This window comes from Pinus tabuliformis, chromosome 3_2, assembly GCF_031772625.1.
Source record: "Pinus tabuliformis cultivar Carrire ecotype Pingquan chromosome 3_2, CPIR1, whole genome shotgun sequence".
Lineage (NCBI taxonomy): Eukaryota > Viridiplantae > Streptophyta > Pinopsida > Pinales > Pinaceae > Pinus > Pinus tabuliformis.
The window spans coordinates 76,109,389-76,130,795 of NC_142302.1; the positions used below are offsets into that span (position 1 = coordinate 76,109,389).

The 21,407-nt window shown below is 37.4% G+C and overlaps 1 protein-coding gene and 1 pseudogene across 1 annotated transcript in view; one reads left to right on the forward strand and one right to left on the reverse strand.

Annotated features, from left to right (window-relative positions):
* The first annotated feature begins 9,841 nt into the window (after nt 1-9,841).
* LOC149179925 (T-complex protein 1 subunit zeta 1 pseudogene) lies at nt 9,842-10,615 on the forward strand (annotated as a pseudogene).
* A 5,017-nt stretch (nt 10,616-15,632) lies between these two features.
* The window catches only part of LOC149179926 (uncharacterized), a 29,392-nt gene continuing 23,617 nt past the window's right edge, over nt 15,633-21,407 (reverse strand). The window contains exons 4-7 of the mRNA XM_089413694.1: nt 17,332-17,471; nt 16,538-17,249; nt 16,107-16,418; nt 15,633-15,958 (exon numbers count right to left, since the gene is read on the reverse strand). Of these exons, the coding sequence (XP_089269820.1) occupies nt 15,633-15,958; nt 16,107-16,418; nt 16,538-17,249; nt 17,332-17,471 (1,490 nt within the window). The remainder of the gene's footprint in view (nt 15,959-16,106; nt 16,419-16,537; nt 17,250-17,331; nt 17,472-21,407) is intronic.

Here is a 21,407-nt window from a genome sequence, read left to right on the forward strand (position 1 = left end):
GATGACTCCCTTCTGTTCGAGCCTCCTATGTTCTTTCTTGAAATCTTTCGTGAACCTTCCGTCCATGATTTCACATGTGTATCGTCATCCACAAATGCACCCATCGTTGATCACTCACATGACACACCGAATTTCGGTCCATCATCCAACAATGGAGAGGATATGTATTTCATTGAAAATCCACTTGACCTTTCATCTGCCTTTTCTAGATACACGAAGGATGAATGTGTTTGCTTCTCATCTACCCCTCTGTTTCATTCATCAGATCATGAGGATGTTGATGAAATAATTGATTTTTCTGATCGTGGCTATCGTGATCCATGTACTCCCATATTCGATCATGATCATGTTTCTATCACAGTTGATTTTTCGAAGCCACCAGTATATGATGATCTATCTAACGATGAAGTTGAAACAACCAACACTATCGAGACACTTCATCTTGAGCTTATGGTTATGTCAGGCCCTCGCTCTCTTGGGGTTAGTCTTACTTCCGATTAGGAAACTGTTCAATAACTTGAGGCTCCTCATCACTAATCTGTATGCATTGAAGATCAATCTCACATACATATCATGCTTCCTCCACTCTAACTACATCATCCTATCGCCCATGCATCGAAGGAATCTTACATTGCAGGCACATGTGCACGATGCAAGTTGTCTTTGTTTCTTTCGTTTGCTTGCATGTCACAGTAAAGAGTGTGCTTATGCTTTAAAGCTGCAGGCAGTATCACACAACAGTGTGGTAAGTCCAGGGATTGCTCTTCATACACTTGCACTCACTTATGTCCCGTGGGCATCTTGAAACATGAAGTGTGGTTGTCTTCATTGTTATATCTTTCTTGTTTGTTGGTTCGCACAACTGGGTTGCTCGCAGACCAAGCCTTCACCAACATGGGTCAACCAATCCGTTGGTGGCTGCATTGGAAATATCACTTCATGTGATCAGGCCCATGCACATTAGCTTAGGAGTAGGAGTAGTGTTTACTTTCAGTCAGTTTGCTTGCATGCATCTTTCCTTGCTATATTTGTTTGTATGTTTGCTTCCTTGTTTTCTTACTCGCTTTGCTTTCACTTTTTCTTCTCCTCTTACTTTTCTTGTTTTGTTTGTAGGTTAGTTTCGCATGAAACAATGTATGACTCTTGAAACAAGCTGGGTAAAGTACACGAGGCCTTGTGGAGCTATCACTACTTGGTTATCTATCATCTTTCCATTATATGAAGATATTTTTACTCGTATTCCATAATATGTCTAAGGAAAATACGTATTGTTCGAAGTGAACCTTGATGAAAACACGATGCTTGCGCACCAACTAGTGTCACCTACTCTAGTTGTTTGTTTTCGAGTTAACCCTTGTCAGCTCAGTCAAGTAGAGTAAGGTGAGGGGGAAAACCTTAACAGGCATGTCAGAGGTATAATAAACTACTTCCCTACTGGAGCAACCTCTTCCACTCTCCATAAGTTGGGATCCATCTTCTGCCTCTGAAATGAATAAGTTCTATGCACAATTATAAAAAAATGAAAATGAAAAAAATGAAAAGGGAAAAAATTCAAAATGAAAATGAATAAGATGAAAGAAGAGAAAGGCAACATGTGCAAAGAGGTGATGCAAGTAACTATGTCGGGGTACTAACCAGGCTCTCTGGCAGTAGAGCCATTCTTGTTTTCCTATGTGAATCTGCCTGGGTACTGTCTAGGCCTGCTGGCAATGAACAAACACCAGAGATGAAAATAAGACTCTGACGACTATACTGGTTGTGCACCAATATATCCCTCAACCCCAATTGAAACAATTGTGTTTCCTTTGTTTGAATGTGTGTCAACCGACCAAGAGCTTGGCAAATACTACATATTACAATCAAGCTAGTGTGAAACCAAGAGGAACTGAGAACTGGACAATACTTCTGGAGGTGTTAGACTTTCTTTTCACGAACAAGGTCCATTCAAAGAGTTTGAGTTCTACCAGTGTGTCACCGCTTGTTGTAGTAGCTACAACCACCCTCCAAAAATTTTCCTTAGCTTCGTTTTGGAGCTTCCCTACCAACCTTTCACAACACTTTGTCTTGCTTCATCAAGTACACAAGCTTCAGTGTTTTTCTTGCACAAAGATAGCCTATTGATCAGAGCTTGATGCATTCCCCTCACAAGTTGTTTAGTCAGACTTGGTCCAGCTATAGTCTGAGCAACTTCCCCAAGAAATTGCACAATTCTATAGGGCAACTAGCCTTCCCTCAATAAATTGTGCAATTCTGTCTATCAGCCTACTAGGCTCCAGAATTGTGAAATCCTATCAGTCAAGCTTTATCCAAAAAAATTGTGCAATCCTTCCCAGTAGGCCTACTCAACCTTGGAATTGTGCAATCCTGAGCAGAAGTCAACTGCTCTGCCAAAAAATTGCACAAGTCTCCTAGGCATCCAACCCAGCTCCCATCCAGAAATGCACATTTTCTTTCAGTTGTTGAGCAGCCTCATGCATGAGTAGTTGGGTTGACCAGTTCCACCTGGGACCAAGGAAAGTTGACTTGAATGCATGGCTTGCTTTTTCACGAAATAGCAGAAGGAAACATGCAAATTCATCCCATGATTTAGGGAGATATTTTTAGCAACTAGAGGTTACATGCAAAATTCGTCGTAGAAGCTTTCCTCCAAGTGTTGTTTTTTCCTAGATTTGTGGCATGTGCATCATGAGCTCAAACTTATTTATTCGACTCATGAGAGCTCATTCTTTCACATCAATCTTGGAGCTCTGACATCCCATAGCACATCCAGGACTCTTTGACACATCCGACTCAGCTATTCACGGGTAAGTGGTCTTAACTTGTCTTTTTCAGAATTTCTATCACTTTTTGTGTTTTCACTTGTGTGAGTGTTGTTTTCTTGATTTCTTTGAATGCTTGATGTCATTTACATGTATATTAGCTTGTACTAGCACCGTTTCAGTTTTCGTTGCTATCTCACTATTGTCACATGCATGAAACTGTTTTGCACGAACTGTCGCCGATTCAGCAACTCGCTTCACCCAAATGCATGCTAATCTGTTTACTGAATATTTCATTCAATATTTGCAAGCATGATAAATTGCTTATGATTTCACTTAGTGTGGCCATGCATTCACTTTTACATTTGCTTTCAGTTTCCCGTCGGCGGGTCTGGGCAGTCTTTGCCTGATCTCTGCCTCACCCAGACAAAATTGTGCAATCTAGAGAAGGAAGGCTTTGTCTTCCTCTCCATAAATGCTTATTTCTTCTCAGGCACTATCCTCCAAGACATTTTTCCACATTTATGAGGGACAGTGACTGATAGCCCAAAAAATTGTGCAATGTCGTCCCTGAGCCTCTAGTCATTCCCAGCTGGAATTTCACATTGCACAATCCCAGCAGTCAACAGTCAGCCTGGATTGCACATTGTGCAAATCCAGCAGCCATTCTTGCCTCCCAAATAACCCAGATGACCTTTTTTGTAGTTGTGGAAGCCAGTCACCCAGCCTCCTAGAAGAAATTGTGCATTCTTTGCCTATCATTCCCTAGGTATGTGTTAAGTCATTCCCGAATTTGTTTTGGTTTTCGCTGATAGATTTCTTGCCATGCATGTTGATTTGTCTCCTGATCTTTCAAGTGTTCATCTGCCTCTTAGCAGTATAGGATCGATGGCCTCCAATAGAGCAGGATCAAAGGGCACTCACGGCATTGAAACTGGAGTAGTAGTCAAGCAAGTGTCTGCATGTCTACTGATCTATGAAGATACCAAGTTCTTTCTAGACAAGGACATCAAGCTAAAATGGCAAGAGATCAATGAAGAATTTGTAGGCACTTTTGCGGAAGACCTCGAAGACCGTCAAGTGTATGTGAACATTCACAAGTCTGGATTGTACCAAATTTCATGCAAATACCTCGCATTCCCATTCATGAACATGATACACTGGATCGTCTCGCACACTAATCCTGAGACGATGACTCTGAGCAGTGTTAGTGGGACGAAGCTTACCACCTTCTCGGCACAAGATTATGATGATATGTATCAAATGTTGAAGCTCGTGACTATCATGGAGACTCCTTTCAACTTACCCAATAGTATTTCCAACTCCAGAGACATTTTGAAGAACTGGGTAAAGGATCTGGCTAGATTCAGGATGACACCCAACCAGATCTATAAGACAAAGATACTACGAAAGGTGTATCAATACTTGGTCATATTTTCATGCCAACTATGTGACTAAGAAAGCATGGAAACTTTCCCATGGAGTTGGGTGATCGTGCTGGACCAACTAGCTAGAGAGGGTACACCATGTAACTGTTCTGGCATGTTGTCTCATCGGCTAAAGGAATAGGTAACAAAGGCTCGATAGTCACGCAGAGGTATGCAAGCAGAGATATACATGTCTACATACAACCTAGATGTAATATGTGCCTGACAGAAGTTCCCGGGCTTGGAGTGGACATGGTCATCGACAGAGACTACTGTGAACACATATTGTAAGTTGTTGTCTAAATGCAGCTTCAGAGGAGTAATCATATGGTTGTCCGATCATTTTTCCACCCCAGTCTACAAGATGATATTCAGACAGGATCCACCTTGCATGTCGAAGGAAGCAATGGAAGCACTGATAGACATTGCTAATTGGTATGCCTCACCATTTGGCACCTTCATATGAATGTTCAACATGGAGAAGCATCTACATGTTCTACTGAAGTTTACCTTGGACATACTCATCATGCAAGAAGTCGCATATCACATCTTGGCAGGATTGATAGCTAGACTGCACTGGAAGAAGAAGGCGCCTTGGCTCTCTCTTCCATTGTGAATTAGGTTATACGAGATCCATATTTTCAAGCAAGCGGATGTCGAGGAAACATTTATGAAGAAGTATCCATTCGACCTGTGAATTTACAATCTTTATGACCCACATTGCATTGTGAAATATCACTACATGAGAGTACAGTTCAACTGGATCCACGAGGCATGTCATTGGGTGGAGGAGGACCTATGGAGATATTGTTACAACTCCTCTAGACTCAATGAACCGGTTGGCTTCGTTGTGGATTGGTTAGCAAACGAACGTGAAGAAGCATCCCGGAGAGCACCAGCACCAGCACCAGCAGTAGTAGTAGCAGAGGCAGGCATACGAGTGTGCAACAAGGGCAAGAGGAAGATTGTCGATCGCATGAAGGAAGAGAAAAGTTTCAAGTTCCAAGCAAACCCATTGGTAGAGAAATCATCTATGGCTATAGAGGTGAAGAGATAATAACGCGACAAGTGAATCACGCAAAGGCATAGGGAAAAAAGAAAAATGGAGGAAGTAGAGAAGGAGTTGCATGAGCTGAAGGAGAAACTCAAGAATGAACAAGAGCTGTGCAAGGAGGAGATGGAAGTGCAATAGAAACAGGTACAGTAGGGGGCGCAACATGTGCAAACAGATGAAACAATGTCGTATAAGTAGTGGATTCATCAGAATAGCTGGAATTAGGCAAATCGGGTGAACCATCGAGCAGCAGGACTTCACTCATGAGATAGAACAAGCACTTCAATCGTTGGATATGGATATGGAGCAATAGGAATGTTAGAGAATTATTTATTACGGAGCAATGGAACACATAAAATATTGCAGAAATATAAACACAGAAAACACATAAAACAAGAGAGACACAGATATACGTGGTTCACCCAGTTTGGGCTATGTCCACCCCAAACAACCAGTCCTTCTTTTATATTATCCAGCAAAATGAAAAGACACAACCTACAGCAGATCCACTGTAATATCCTCTTTTTTCTCTCACAGTCTCACCTCTCTGTTTCTCGCTCACAGAATACACATCTATTACACAGCCTCAAGTACAAGGCCCTCATACAAAGAGAGGGGTTTCCTTCTAGGGTAAAAAACCCTAAACTAAACATAAGTTCTACCATCAGATCATCTGCCTAATGGACGGCCTAGATTGACTTGAAATTACTATACTTTTACAAGGCAATTTTACATATGTTTTTAGCTTCGGGGGTGCTGCCCTTGAGCCCCCGCCGGGGAACACTGGCACCTGGACCCCCCAGCTGGGGGGGATCGGCCCCCTCGGACCCCCGCAGGGGGGACAAGTCCCCCCCGCGTGGAGGGGTGTACAAACTTCCTGGGATATACATCCAGCTGAAACAAAGACCTCTGACCAATCATGCTCCACACACAACAAGGAATTGGAACATGACATTAACCTTATGCCTCATCAACAAGAGGTCAACTTACCTTCTTCACCACATCCAGATGATGAGAAAGTCTCAAGTGATCATGGAGGCAATGAGATCCTTATAGATCATTCAGAAGAAGAGATACACAACATCTCATTTGACGAGTCTCAACATAGACTTTGCAGTCTCATAGAGTGTCAACTCAGGATGATCATACATCTCTTGTGCAAGTTGAGGAATGAGTGGTCATGTCTGACATGCACAAACATCAAGCGGCCTTAGCCAATGCAACTAGAGTGTATGCCAAAGCCACTAGCTCAAGTGTTCGCTTTCTGATAGCTGGAAATGAGTGAGGCTAAATAACTTTAGACAACCAAGTAAGGAGGAGAGTTGGTGACAGTGTCCACCCGAGCTGAACTGAAGAAGGTAATACTAGATGAAGTATTGTCCCTTGACACAGTTATGTGAGTGTTGTACTCTAAGTTTGGCACCGTTCATAAGGCAGTTGTCCATGTCAGTGGATGGCAGCAACGATGTGCTAGAAGAGCGTGTATCTTGACGAACTTGCATGCTATTGTTGATTACATGCAAGCATGGACGATGAGATACAAGGGAGCCCCGCTTCACTTGCCTAAGATGATGAAGGCCAGTGCGGTTGAGTTGAAGTCATGTATCTGGAGTCAAATCTAGACCTATGAAGAGCTCCCGTAGCTCATCACTAGTATACAGGCCTCCCATGCATGTTTGTTCAAGAGTATGGATGTTGTGGTGCATGCACATGTGATCCCATCTATTGGGACTCTCACCTAAGCTAAGACAAGGGCACAAGTCTGACTAGAGCTTGACTCGTACTTCGACGAGTTGATATGCATTGCTACCAGCCCAAACTTGCCCATCAGTGCAGACATCATGCACAAGTATGTTGTTGGTCCAGCCGCATTGAAGACAATGATGCGCATTCTTACAGACGAGTTAGAGAGAGGAGCCCGAGTAGTGTACCTAGACGCTATGGAGGCAAGAGTTAGGTTCTAGAAAGATGTCACCTTGGACCACACGGACACCATCAAGGACTACCGATCTTAGCATCAGTACGTTACTGTTGATCATCGTGAGGACATTGAGGAGTTGGACTTCTGTGGTTATCTACGACAGAGTGATGTCTAGCACGGCTTGTTCAAGCCATTTTGTTTCACATGGGTACATGTGCATTGTAATGTAATGTCATGTCAAGTGTAAGTCAAGTGTCAATAGTTGGATGTAACAATCATAGAGAAGATGAAGAGTCATGAGGGTAGTCAAACAGTCACAAAGGGGAATGTCAAGGGTCACCCCACCCTTTGCTACAAATAGTCCCTCATAACTCATTGTATAGGATTTTGGTCAGCCAAGCTTCCGATAAGACTATCTTGGAGAGATCTTGGACAGTATTGTAATGAGCCTTGGCTTCTCCACTATGGAGAGCTAGTACATCTCTTTGGAGGAGCATGCAGTTGTGGTTATATTGTTCTGCTATCAGAACTAGTGGTTGGACATGGATGTATTGTATGACCGGAACTTACACTTCTTAATATAACAAGAGCCAGAAAGTTTCATGCATGTGTTGTATTGTACTCTATGCTATCAAGTTTACTCTAAATGATATATGTATTGTTTTCTTATGCATGCATGTATAGTTATTTTTGTATGTATGTATAAATCTTTCTGAAATGTGTCGTTGGTTTAACCATCACTTTGGATTGCCTTCTAACATGCCTTCCATGTTGTGATGTATCTTTTCTCATGTTTTCCCTTCTTAAATATGTGCTATCACAGGCTTCCAAGGGGCACACTCATCGCAACCCCTTGTGTGATATAGCCTCTCATGCACCTTCCTTGGCTCGCCGCCACTGTCACACCCTTGCTACCAATAGAGTTATCTTAGTTTCCTCTGTGAAAAATCGCGGTCAAGGAATTACCATATGAACTACTATTGGGACTCCTACACCAAATGATATGAGGTCTAATTAGGACTTCTTACCGGGGAGATTCCCTGACATGTTTGCGAGTCTAGCACTGTCAACAACGTGACATGAATTTTGTCAATATATATCAATAATTTTATATGATGAATTCAACGTAGCCAAAGTTCTCATGCAAGAAGAAGTGCCTTCATTCCACGAGAATGACCCAACAATTATTATCTATTTGCACCTCACGAAAACATTGGCATAAATCTTTTTCTTTAATGCCTTAAATGTTGCATCGTGTTATGTTGATGACTGTGTATTGTTTATGCTACCAACGTGGTTTCTAATTGTGTGGAAGTAAGGGTTGTTCTAGCTAGTAGAACTCGCATTGCACATGCATTCACCCATATTTCTATTGACTTGTAGGTGCAAGGGAAAATGAATATGAGAGTTTTTGGTGAGTTGGCTAGACATGTGGGTTCTATAGTGGCTTCAAAAGGAGAGGATATTGATGTATTGCGCGAGTACTCTGCGGTGATGGGAGGAATTGTTGAAGGCTTTAGTATTCATGCATTTACCATGAGGAAATAATATTTTCTTATGGTTTTGTGCCCTAACTAGAGATAAAATACATTCAACATGCAACGTTAATATTAAAATCATATTATGAATAAAATAGAGCAGAGCAATAGAGCACCAATCGCATGAACATGGCAGTGAAGTGAGAGCGCCTCTGAGCTCATCAAAAGTGTTAAGTATTAATACATCAGTTGTTAACGTGCCTTGGGCTTGATTTATTACATTTTGAAAGAATAAATCCAAAGGATCAGTAGCTAAGAAGAAACTGGGCAACTCCTTCAACCACAATGGTGGGATTCGTTGGATGCTTCACACAGTTGGGCATTATTGTTTTATGTTCAAAATTTACATACACGTAAGAAGAGGCAACATGGACAAGACTCGAGAGCCTTCCTTCAAACTCATTTCCTTATTGATATCAATTATGGGGTTACTTTGGCATTAGTGTTATAAGATCATTAATTGGTTTTAATAAGGAATTATATGATATCGGTATTCTAATGGTTTGATGGAATTATATAGTAGGATTAATATATTATAGTTTTGTTGGAGATATTGTTTTGACATTAGGGTTTTATGCCCTAGTATCATCCTTGACTGTATTCTACTTTGACCAAGCCACTTGGAACACCAATATTTTTTCAATACATATTAGCTGAGTCATGTTACATAGTGTTACAATGCTATTATATTATGAAGAGTCTATAGAAGATGACCGAACATCAACAAAGCGACAAACTATGAAAAAAAGAGAGGGGGGAGCACAATCAACGCATAGGAAAGTGAAACCTAGTTCAACTTTTGTTCATATCCTAACTGCTACTCAGTATGACATAAGTGGAGATGGCATAACATATACATTTCCTTTCATTGTGGAGCTAATGAAAAAAAAACAGAAAGTTACATTAATGAAGGAATGCACCCACTTATGCTAGTGGATGGATTTGATATTGCAAAAAGAACTACATTGGATTTCCTTGATAATTTCAAAAACTTAGTTCTTATGGAGGAAGCACCTAAAGGGGAGATGTTAAAAATGGTAGCGAGGAAAAATCTCTTGAAACACTTGCATATCAATTAACTGACATTTTTTGTGAATGTGGTACTTTGTATCCAAAGGCTGGCAGAATCTATTGATCTATTTATGGTGGAAATTATTCATATGAGGCATAAGTTTGAGATAGATTCTAATCCAATTTAAATCTTGTTTCTTGGCCATGGAACCTGGCATCCGGACATGAAGAAACAAGTGGATAATTGCTACATGTTGACTTTCTATGTATCTCTAGAATATGAAAAGACCGAAGTAAACACAACTTTATTTTATTCAAATGCAGAGCAGAGGGAGAAAATGGTTTTAGCAAAAAGAAAATAAGTAGATGAGAAAACTCAAAATATCATTAACCTGTAGAAGAAGGTTTGTGATGGATCTAACAGCAATTTTGTTGTGATTAATTAAAATGGAATAGACCCTATGTCACTTGTTCTTCTTGTAAAAGAAAGGAGTATAGCTTTGAGGAGAGAAAAGAGGCGCAATATGGAGAGATTGGTTTTAACATGATGAGCAGCTATCAATTATGTTGATGATATGACTCCTAATGTTCTTGGATGGGTTGGGCTTGTATATGAGCATGCCCTAGGGGAAGTAAAGTATTTTTTTGTGGAAATTATTAGGAATCCCCACTCATGTACATTTTTAATAAAAGGACATAATGATTATACTATCTCTCAAGTTAAGGACGTTGTTAAAAACACACTTGAAAATAGATCTATTGTCTTGGGGACCAAAGCTTTTGAAGTTGCTACAAGCCAACATCTCAAACACACATTCAAGAAGGCTATTCAGGGAGTTGAATTATTTGTTGAAGCCATTCTATTGGTACTCAAGACTGGAAGAAAATTTGAATTATTAGTTTAAAACATCATACAGTTCTCATGCATACCATGTTTTCTTTACAAAGTGTTCTCTCAATAGTATTCTTTCTTTCAGAGTGTTCTCACAACAATATTTTTCACCGCTCTTACAATTTTTATTCATCATATAGAACAACATTCACTTTGGAGAAACATTCATTCAATGTGGAGGAGATCTAATAAGCCATTTGGAGTAGCATTCAGTTAATGATGTAGAACAATACATTTCAGGTTTTAAAGCATTAAAGCAATAATGACATCTACACTGAGGACTCTTTTAGAGGCTACAAGACACCTATATCCCCTTTCCATTGATGTCAAAGGGGGAGGTAAGCAGAGGTTATGAGAAGAAATGAGAAATATGTTTGAGGACAAAAGGGGGAGGACTAGTGTGTTGCCACCAATACCAAAGGGGGAGATTATTGGCAATATGGTCATTGATGGAAAAAGAGCAGCAGGAGAAGGATCAGCACAAAAACAACAAGCAAAGGAGCAGTAGAGCAAGGTACAAAGGAGAAAAAAATACCTTGATGGCATGTTGATGACTTGATGCTTGAATAATGTTGCAAGGATTGTTTAATGAAGAATTTGCATGTGAAATTGTTGATTAAGCTTAATCGTTGTGAAGCAAAGGAAAGACTCCAAGGCAAAGGAAAATATGTTGCAAAGATTGTTGTGATGCATTAATGATAAATATTGTTATTTGTTGTTGACATTAGGTTGATACATTTAATCAATCCATATGGATGAAATTAACATTGGGTGGATTATTTATTTTTGTGTTCCAATATTCAAGATCTGAAGAGTTTGGAAACGAATGAGTGGAAGGCAAACAGTCAAGCCTATTCACTTCATAAACCTTTATGGGATACAAACAACCAGAAAACTATTTCTATAAAATATGTGATTTTGGAAGGCATGAAGAGGTTAGAGAATGGCAGAATGTGAGGGAGTTGATTGAGCTATTATGCATTAGTTACCTGGCACTTATGAAGTTGATCTGAAAAAGATTTCAAGGGAAGAAGATGCAGAAATGAAGATAGAGATATCTATAATTTATGAGTAGGTAAAAGAGCAAATTTTTATTTCTTGTTTGCATCAAGGGATGGTAGTCTCCTTTCAAGTTGTGCCTTGATAAATATCCAGTTGGATTTGGTTGAGGTAGGGGCCTCCTGTAGGTTGTAGCCTATAGAAAACATATGGGAGTTGGAGCTTCCTTGCTTGTTGCAACTTGCAAAAAATTGAGGTAGCAACCTCCTGTAGGTTGGAGCCTATAGAAAATGAGATGTGATAAGGAGTAGGAGCTTGACTTTGCGTCACAACAATAATACAATTGTGGTTTTCTCTCTTTATGGGTTTCCACATATATCTGGTGTCAATATGTGTTGTTATCATGCGTTGATGTGATGCTTTGATTAGCTTATTACTTGTTTCTTACATACTCAATATGCTAGCTATTATTTGTTAAGTTGCTCATGCAATGTTTCAGCTAGTCAGATTAAGGAAAAGAATTTAATTTCCATGAATATACTAAACTGATTCACCCCCTCTCAGTTTAGTTAAGTTTTCATCATCATTTATTTGAAAATTAGTTTTCTTCCTTTTAATCTCAAATGATTTTCTTATATCTTTTGTAAGTCATTGAAAAGGTTTCAAGGGTGGGCTTCATATACCCTAATATTCCTCATTTTACAATCAAATTATTTCCTTGGATTTTTGGTAAGTCACTGAAAATGTTTCAAGGGTGGGTTTCACACAACTTATATAGCCAAAATTTGGGGTAGGTAAATAAGTTGTTGGTAGCAAGCAATAAAATTTATGATTTGATTATATTACAATATTTGTTGGCATATTTATAATGATACCTTAATTTTCCCATTCCAACATTGTATGGTCATATTATTATCTATGAACATTAGGGTACTTATGTGCTTTAGTGATATAATAATGCTTAGAATTCATGTTCCTAGATAAAAAAGATGATCTTTCCTATGTCAAAACATAGGTTTAGTTGAACATTAGTTTTCTTTAATACCTTTACAACACCATGTTCCATGTCTCGTTTTTCTTCCATATGATCTCCATTTAATCTCTGAGTGGTAAATTGTTAAGATGTATTAAATACTAATTTGAATCCATTTTGAGGATGAAAAATACTATAAAATTAAAAAGGAAAAAATAAATTTAAAAAAGGAAATTTAAAAAGCCATTAAATAGGCCATGCATGTTTAAGCATGAAAAAAATCAAGGTAAAGGTCAAAAATTGAAATAAATAAGCACTCCATTTCGTGCTTCAATGATCATTGAATGGAGCATTGTTCAAAGGTATCCATATTGGTTAGATACCATTTGCTATATTAAATTGTTGGCTAAATTTGTTGGTAGCAAATCTATTTTTTCCTAGTTCTAGGTTAAAACAATATTGTTGATTTATGGTCTCTTTTCTTTGGTTCTTCACTAGTTCATAGTGTTGGTTCATTTTTCATGGATATAAATTTCTCGCATTTTTTTCCATGGAGAAATAATTTCAAGGAGAGTGATTCAAAACCTTCTTTGGCCCTATCTACAAATCTCTTTGGACATTTTTTAATTATGGTTGGGTATATATATTTCAAGTTCTTTTTATAAGATATTTTGTGTGTGTTGTTGGTTTAGGTGGAGGGGGAAACTCGGGTTCGTGGGTATATGCATTGATTGGAGATGTTCTTTCTATTTAGTGGACTATTATGGGATTTACAGTTTCTTTTGGGGAGTTTTTTCTTACAAGTTTTTCTCATTGCCAAGACCCATTCTTTGTTATCTTTCTTCTTTAGTTACTCCCTATGTTTAGCTTAAGGAGGGTGTTAGAGGAGTGTGATAGATTAGGTTGGGTATATGCATTGAGTGGATATGTTCTTTCCATTTAGTGGACCATTATGGGATTTATAGCTTCTTTTGGGGAGTTTTTTGCTACAAGTTTTTCTCATTGCCAAGACCCATTCTTTGTTATCTTTCTTCTTTAGTTACTCCCTATGTTTCGCTTAAGGAGGGTGTTAGAGGAGTGCGTTAGAGTTGGTTGGGTATATGCATTGATTGGAGATGTTCTTTCCATTTAGTGGACCATTATGGGATTTACAGTTTCTTTTGGGAAGTCTTTTCCTACAAGTTTTTCTCGTTGCCAAGAGCCATTCTTTGTTATCTTTCTTCTTTAGTGACTCCCTATGTTTCTCTCATTGCCAAGACACATTCTTTCTTATCTTTCTTCTTTAGTTACTCTCTATGTTTTGCTTAAGGATGGTGTTAGAGTGTGTTAGAGTTGGTTTTTCCAAAGCTTCATTTTCCTATGAACTAGTTATCCTTAATTGACATTAGGCCTATTCTATTGCTATATAATGAAGGTATTTTATGTACTTTAATACAACATTGGGAGTAATAAAATAAACTTACAATATACACAAATTATATATATAATGTTTGATTTGCTTTAGAGATGATATTTGAGTGGGAAAATCCCTCTAAGCAAATCTGAAACTGTGACATAGGAAATTGATTAAAAAAACTATGGCAGACACCAAAATTTCAGTTAAAGCTATACCAAAATCATTTTACTTGAAAGGTACTATTTTCAATCATTTTAATGTTACACTGAATCTTGATAGCCTTTTTGGCAAGTTTTTACCTTATTCATTAATCAAATCAGTACTTTGTAGAGTTTAAGGTTTTCTCTAAAGAATAACTTTAATTGATTCTTCCAAATATATGTGCATTGCTCGTTCATATATATATATATATATATATATAGATTCTATGCCTGAATCTTGATCCTCTTTCTGGCCACTGTTTTCCCTCACATTTTGGTAAATCCATTGCCATTAGCGTTTTTGTCCGAAACAATCCCTAACGTTCTTGCAGATAACATGTACCTAATTTTCGTTGTGGATCACTAGAGACAAAATATGTTTACACTGTTGTTCGAAAAGAATATTCAACAACTACTTACAGGCCTGGTTGAAAAACGGTTCCAAAACTTTTCCTTGCCCGAAAACTGAAAAACGAATTAACAACCCTTTATCTAATCGGTTAGATGATTATACGACTAAGAATATTCTATTATTATGAAATCTAGACTATCAATATTTTTTTAATTTGTGAATAAATAAAAGTTCGAGCAAACCTATGGACGAAAATTAAATTAAACCTAATAACTAATTAACATATAATTAAATTAATTATAAACTTAAAATTATATATACTTCAATAATTAATCAAAATTGAGTTTAGTAAAACATTTTCATTATAAACTTCAAACAACTATTTAAAACAATTTATCCAAAATAATTTATCCAAATAACTTTATTGTCAAATCAAAATAATTAATTGAGCTGTAGTTTATAACACTTGGCTATTTTTTTTTTCTCATCACCACACGGTGTATTATATTGTGTTATATTAAACCCATTTCAGGCCACATTTACTATCCAATAAAATTGGAAAGAGAGCTTTCCCTGGTTTACCCCAAAGCCTCGCATGACAATAATTATCATCAAGAAGCTGTCACGATCCATCATATAGACAATGCTAAGAGAATATGAACCATGCGAGGAGGAAACTGAAATGGAGGCTTAAATCATGGAAAACATTTATTTCACTTCATAACATTTAATAAATCAACAACGATTTTAGTAAAACATTTTCTTTAAAACAATTTATACAAACAACTTTATTGTCAAATCAAATTAATTAAATGAGCTGGCAGTTTACAGTAATCATCATCATGAAGGTATCACGATCTACAATGACAGTGTGAAGACAATTTATACAAACAACTTTATTGTCAAATCAAATTAATTAAATGAGCTGGCAGTTTACAGTAATCATCATCATGAAGGTATCACGATCTACAATGACAGTGTGAAGAAAATTGAAATGGAGGCTGGAACTCTCCAAAATTCATACTGTGCGTAATATAAGGCATCATAATACTCTGATTGAATTCAATGACACAGAGCATACTGCTTCTGCGTATGGCCCTTCTGCAATTTTTAATATAATTTAGCCTTACCCTTTATGTCCGCAGTCGGGCACGAAGTTCGACACACAGAGATGGAGGCAGAACCACGCTCTGGATTGCTGGGGGAGTCGGAATCAACCGCACTGTTAGAAATTACGATCTCAGAAGCGACCCCTTTAACGGTAACATTTTCTGAAACTGAGGCCGCCTCCCTAAAAGCCAACTCCCCTTTACTGCTCGCCGAACTTGTAGCCGCTATTGTATCGATCTTGGAAGTAGAAGTCTTCTCCGTAGCCATCATCCCTGATCTAGTAGATGCAGAAACGACCTCTGTATTGCTCAAAATCCAAGGATGGCCTGCATTCATATTTCTTTCTTTATTAGTTTCAGATGTTCAGACCAGATTTCGAGAATATTTAGAAATTTAACCAATGAAAATGAAATCGACAAGATTTTAAAATATTCTCAAAACCAAAAACAATATTATAACGGAGGTGTAACGTACTTAGGATTTGATCGCAGGACAACCGGTTCCAATGTCTCTTCTCTAACATTCCAAGAACAAGATCCTTGGCAGAATCACATACAGAGCTCCATCGACCGAGCGTAAAATCTGGCATTGTATCCTGCACTAGTATTTTTTCATACGTGGTGCTCTCATTCTCGGCCTGGTTGAAAGGTAACCTGCCACACAGAAGAAAATATAACACTACTCCAGCACTCCATATATCAACCTCATATCGGTACCCTCTCCCGCTTCGCATTTCTGGTGCAGAATATCCCACGGTTCCCACGTTACCATACACAATATACTGATCTGTGAATTAAAACAATCAAGATTAATAAAAGAAGAGTTTATGTTCGTAGCAATGAAAAGATTGTCACAGACAAGAATCCAATCGATGTCCTATTTGTTCTTTCTGTCAATAACCCTACCTGGCTTGACATGAATTGCTCGATCAAAATTTCCAAGTTTCGTGGTCCATGAATTATATTCTGCATCGTTCGATATAAATATGCTTGAAAGCTTTACGTCTCGGTGAATAACCCTTCTCACATGGCAGAACTCGAGAGATTCCACGAGAGATTTTATTATATTGGCTATCTCTACCTCAGGAAGAGGTTCGCCTGATTTTACCTTGTGACTGAGATCTCCACCATTGCAGAGCTCGGTAACTACGTGCATCTCCTTGAACCTAAGCGGATACCGTGACTCCGTCCATATACCATCTATGATCTTCAAGATTCCGGGATGGCCCCCGTCGGAGTTCAAGTCATGGAGTATTATTAACTCAGCACGTGCATTCTGGGTGTCCGGCATTGTCTTACACGCCACATCTTGCCTCGTGCTCCTGCAAATGCATTTGCGCACCTTTCCCGTTCGTCCTGCTCCAATAATACTCCCAAATTCATACGTGCTTTCGATAGATTGCAATTGGGGATCGTCTCCATATCCAAAGCATGTAGTGCAGATGAGGAAATCTATCAGACGCTCAAAATTGTTCCCTGTCGTGCTCATGGCTGCAGACAATCGTTCTATGACAATGCTCGTGGCTTCAGACAATCTTTCTTTGATGCTGGCAAGGTTCTCCATCTGCAGTAATGGCAAAGTTCTTTGATATCTTGCACTTGGCCTTTTCTCCTGTAACTGTTCCCACAACCAACCCAGAATTTTGTTCTATTTCTCTTACGATGTTTTCTCAACATACATGCTGAATGTTTCCTCTTACGATCTTACGTGCTGAATGTTCAGACAATCTTGCAGAAGCTGGTCTGTTCTCTCTCGAACTCTCTCTCTCTAGCAAGAATATCGGTATATATTGGCATTGAAATGTGCCACCAGTAATCTTCCAACGTCGCTTTAAGAACCCTAATTATTTCATTACGTTAAGGTTAGATAGAAAGACTAGGACGGCATGCTGTCGCAAGTCCTAGGCATGTGCTGAAATGGATAACAGTGAAAACTCCTCACACTGTTACGCTAATTAACGAGGTCCAACCATTGTGCAAAGAGGAATGTATTTGAATTATTCATAAAATGACTTAAACAAATAATCAAGATCAAGGTGTATAATGGTACGGGCAGTGTATATGTGCCATGACTCAACGAGGAATTCACCAATGAAAGAACGAAGTTACTAATTCTTTTATGAAAATGAATTCAAATATTATGAAAATGAATTCTAGAACATTATTAAATGAAAACTAGATAAATAATATACATTTTGTAATAAAGGAATGAAAATTAGGTAAATAATTTGTATTTTGTGATAAAGTAATAAATATCATGTAATTTGAATGAAATAGTTTTATATTCAAAACCAGAATAATTACATAGACTGATATAGTAAATGGTATGGAGGGGATTGGTAAACCATGATTCGGTATGGTTCATGTTAGTTAATTATGGTTAAAAATGGTTATCAAGAGATGATGATATTTGACCATGGTAGTGAGGATTGTTGATGGTTGATGATGGTTGACCATGGTTGAAGAGGGTTGATGAGGATGACCGATGTTGAAGAGAGTTTATTAAGGTTGACCATGGTTGATTGATGTTGATAGTGCTCAACCATTAATATAACAATGCATTTATGTTACATTAATTTAACAATGTTACATTAATGTTGATGATTATTACATTCACATTACATTAATATTGACAAAGATTGACGTCCATCAACCATGATTGACTATGGTTGATGTTACATTAATGTTAATGTTAATGTTATGTTAATGTTACAATAATGGTTAAAGAGTGTTGATGAAGTTGACCATTGTTGATAAGACTGCCAAGGTTGATTGAGGTAGACCTTGGTCAATTTAGGTTGACATTGGTTAAGTATGGTTGGTTATGGTTGACCTTATTTGACCATGGTCAACCATGCTTGATAAGGGATATAGATGATAGATTATGATGGACTAAATGTGACCATGGATGACCGTGTTGACCGTGTTTAACTTGGCGGACACAGGTGACCATTGTTGAGATCATTTGACAAAGGTTTACTATGGTTTACAATGGATGGCCATGGGGGAACATGGTTAACCATGACTGCCAAAATTTAACTATAAATTGCTATGGTTGACCATGTGGGCTATGGTTGACCATGTAGACCACCCCACTATGTTTTACCACAGTTAATTATGTTAGCCATGTTGACCACACGCAAGCATCATTTAATCAAGTTTGTCATGGTTGACCATATTGTATATGGTTGTTTATGGTTGATAAGAGATGAACATGTTGACCATATTTAACCACATTAGTAAATGTTGTTGACCATGGTTGACCAAGAAACATATGTCTAGCCTTGGCGACTGTGGTGGACTATCGTTTGAGTATGATATACTACGATTGAACTTATTGACTTATGTAAACCTAGTAAACCTAGCAATTTAAAGTAAACCTAGTAAATCTATCTCAACCTAGGTCAACGTGGTAAACCTAGTTGATAGTGGTTAGCCATGGTTGACCTAGAAAAAATAGATCAACCTAGTAAACCTTAAAACTAACTCGACATAATAAACCTAAATCAACCTAGTAAATCTAATAAACCTACATCAACCTAGTGAACCTAGTAAACCTCGTTCAACTCAGTAAATATATTAAACCTTGTAAAACTGGGTCAATACAATAAATGTAGGTTAAGCTAAATAAACTAATACAACCAAGGTAAAACTAGTAAACCTAGGCCTACCTAGTAAACATATGTCAACCTAATAAACTCAATTCAAAATAATAAATCTAGTAAACCTATTTGACTTACTAAACCTATTCAACCTAGGACAACCTAACAAACATAAGTCAAACTAGTAAATCTAGTACACCTTGTATACCTAAGTCAACCTAGTAAACCTAATAAAATTGAGTCAACTTAAATGTAGGTCAACTTATTAAACTTATTAAACTTAGTAAGCCTAGGTAAACCTAGTAAAACTATGAAATATATGTAAACCTAGCTCAATCTAAGTTAATCTAGTAAACCTAGGTCTACCTCGAAAACCTCAAAGCTTAGGTCAACCTAGTAAACCATGTTTAAGCTAGTAAACTTAGGTCAACTTGGTAAATCTAGTAAACCTATTAAATGTTGGTCAACCAAATACACATAGGTCAATCTAGTAAATCCTGTAAACCTTCATAAACCTATTAAACATATTAAAACTAAGTAAAGCTACTAAACCTATGTCAAATTAGGTCAACCTAAGCCAACCTATTAAACCTAGTAAACCATTGTCAAACTAGTAAACCTAGTGTGACCTAGAAAATCTAGGTCAACGTAGTAAATGTAGGTCGGTTTAGCAAACATAGGTTAACGTAATAAACTCAGGTCAACTTTGTAAACCTAGTAAACATAGGTCAACCTAGTAAAACTATGTCAACCAGTTGACTATGATATATTAATGTGGCTATCACATTATGACATTGTTTGTTCTTTATCACATTATGATGTCATTTCTTGTTGATTAAATTACAACATTGTTTCCTTATCATCACATTATGACATCATTGTTTTTTCCAATTGCAATGTTGTTAGTTGTTCATCACATTACAAATTTGTTTTTTGTTTATCATATTATGACCTTTTTTATTGTTCATAAAATTGTGGCATTGTTTGTCATTTTTCACACTAGGAACAATATAAAATTTAATTCCTGTGGTGACTACAGTTTTCCATGGCACCCATGTTGACTATGATTGACTTTGATAGTCATGTTGACTATGGTTGGCCATATTAACTATAACCGACCAAAGTCAACCATAGGTTACATGTGTATAGATTAATGCATTGTTAATATTATATCAATGTATAGTAAACATTGTAAACCTAGGTTAACCTAGTTGACCATGGTTAACTATGGTTGACCTAATAAACGTAGGTCAACTAGGTAAACTTGGTAAACCTAATCTAGATTGTGACGATGTTTATTATTTTCAAAATTGCAATGTCATTTGTTGTTCCTCATATTGTGATGTCTTTTATTCTTTTGTACTTAAGTTTGAAATGTTTGTTGTTTGTCCATTTCAATGTTGTCACATTGTGACATGGTTTGTTGATTATCACATTATGACATTTTTGTGTTGTTCATCATGTTGCAATGTCATTTCTTGTTTGTCATATTACAACATTGTTTGTTCTCATCACATAGCAGTGTTTTGTATTATTCATCACACCATAACATTCTTAGTTATTCATCATATTATGAATTCATTCCTTGTTTATCAAATTACAACATTGTTTCTTCTTTACCACATTGAGATGTCACTATTTTGTCCAATTTTGACGTTGTTTAAGGTTCATCACATTACAGCTTTGTTTGTCTTTCGTCACAGTATGATGTTGTTTATTATTCATAACATTGTAACGTTGTTTCTTGTTTTTCATGTTGGGAATAATATTAAACTTAATGCCCATGGTGGCTATGGTTGACTTTGATGGTCATGTTAACCATAGCCAACCATAGGTGATGTGTTAATGTATAATTAATATGTTATGAGTGTATACAAAATCTTGTAAACCTAGGTTAACCTAGTTAATTATGGTTGACCATAGTGGACTATGGTTGACCATGGTGGACTATGGTTCACCTGGCAAATTTGGGATGACATAATAGACATAAATCAACCTAGTGAACCTAGTAAACCGAGTAAACCTAGTTCAAATTGTGACAATATTTATTATTTGTGAAATTGTGTTATCATTTGGTTTTCATCATATTGCAGTGCCATTTGTTTTTTTTAACTTTTAAATTTTGTTTTTTCTTATCACATTTCAATGTCATCACATTGTGATGTATTTTGTTA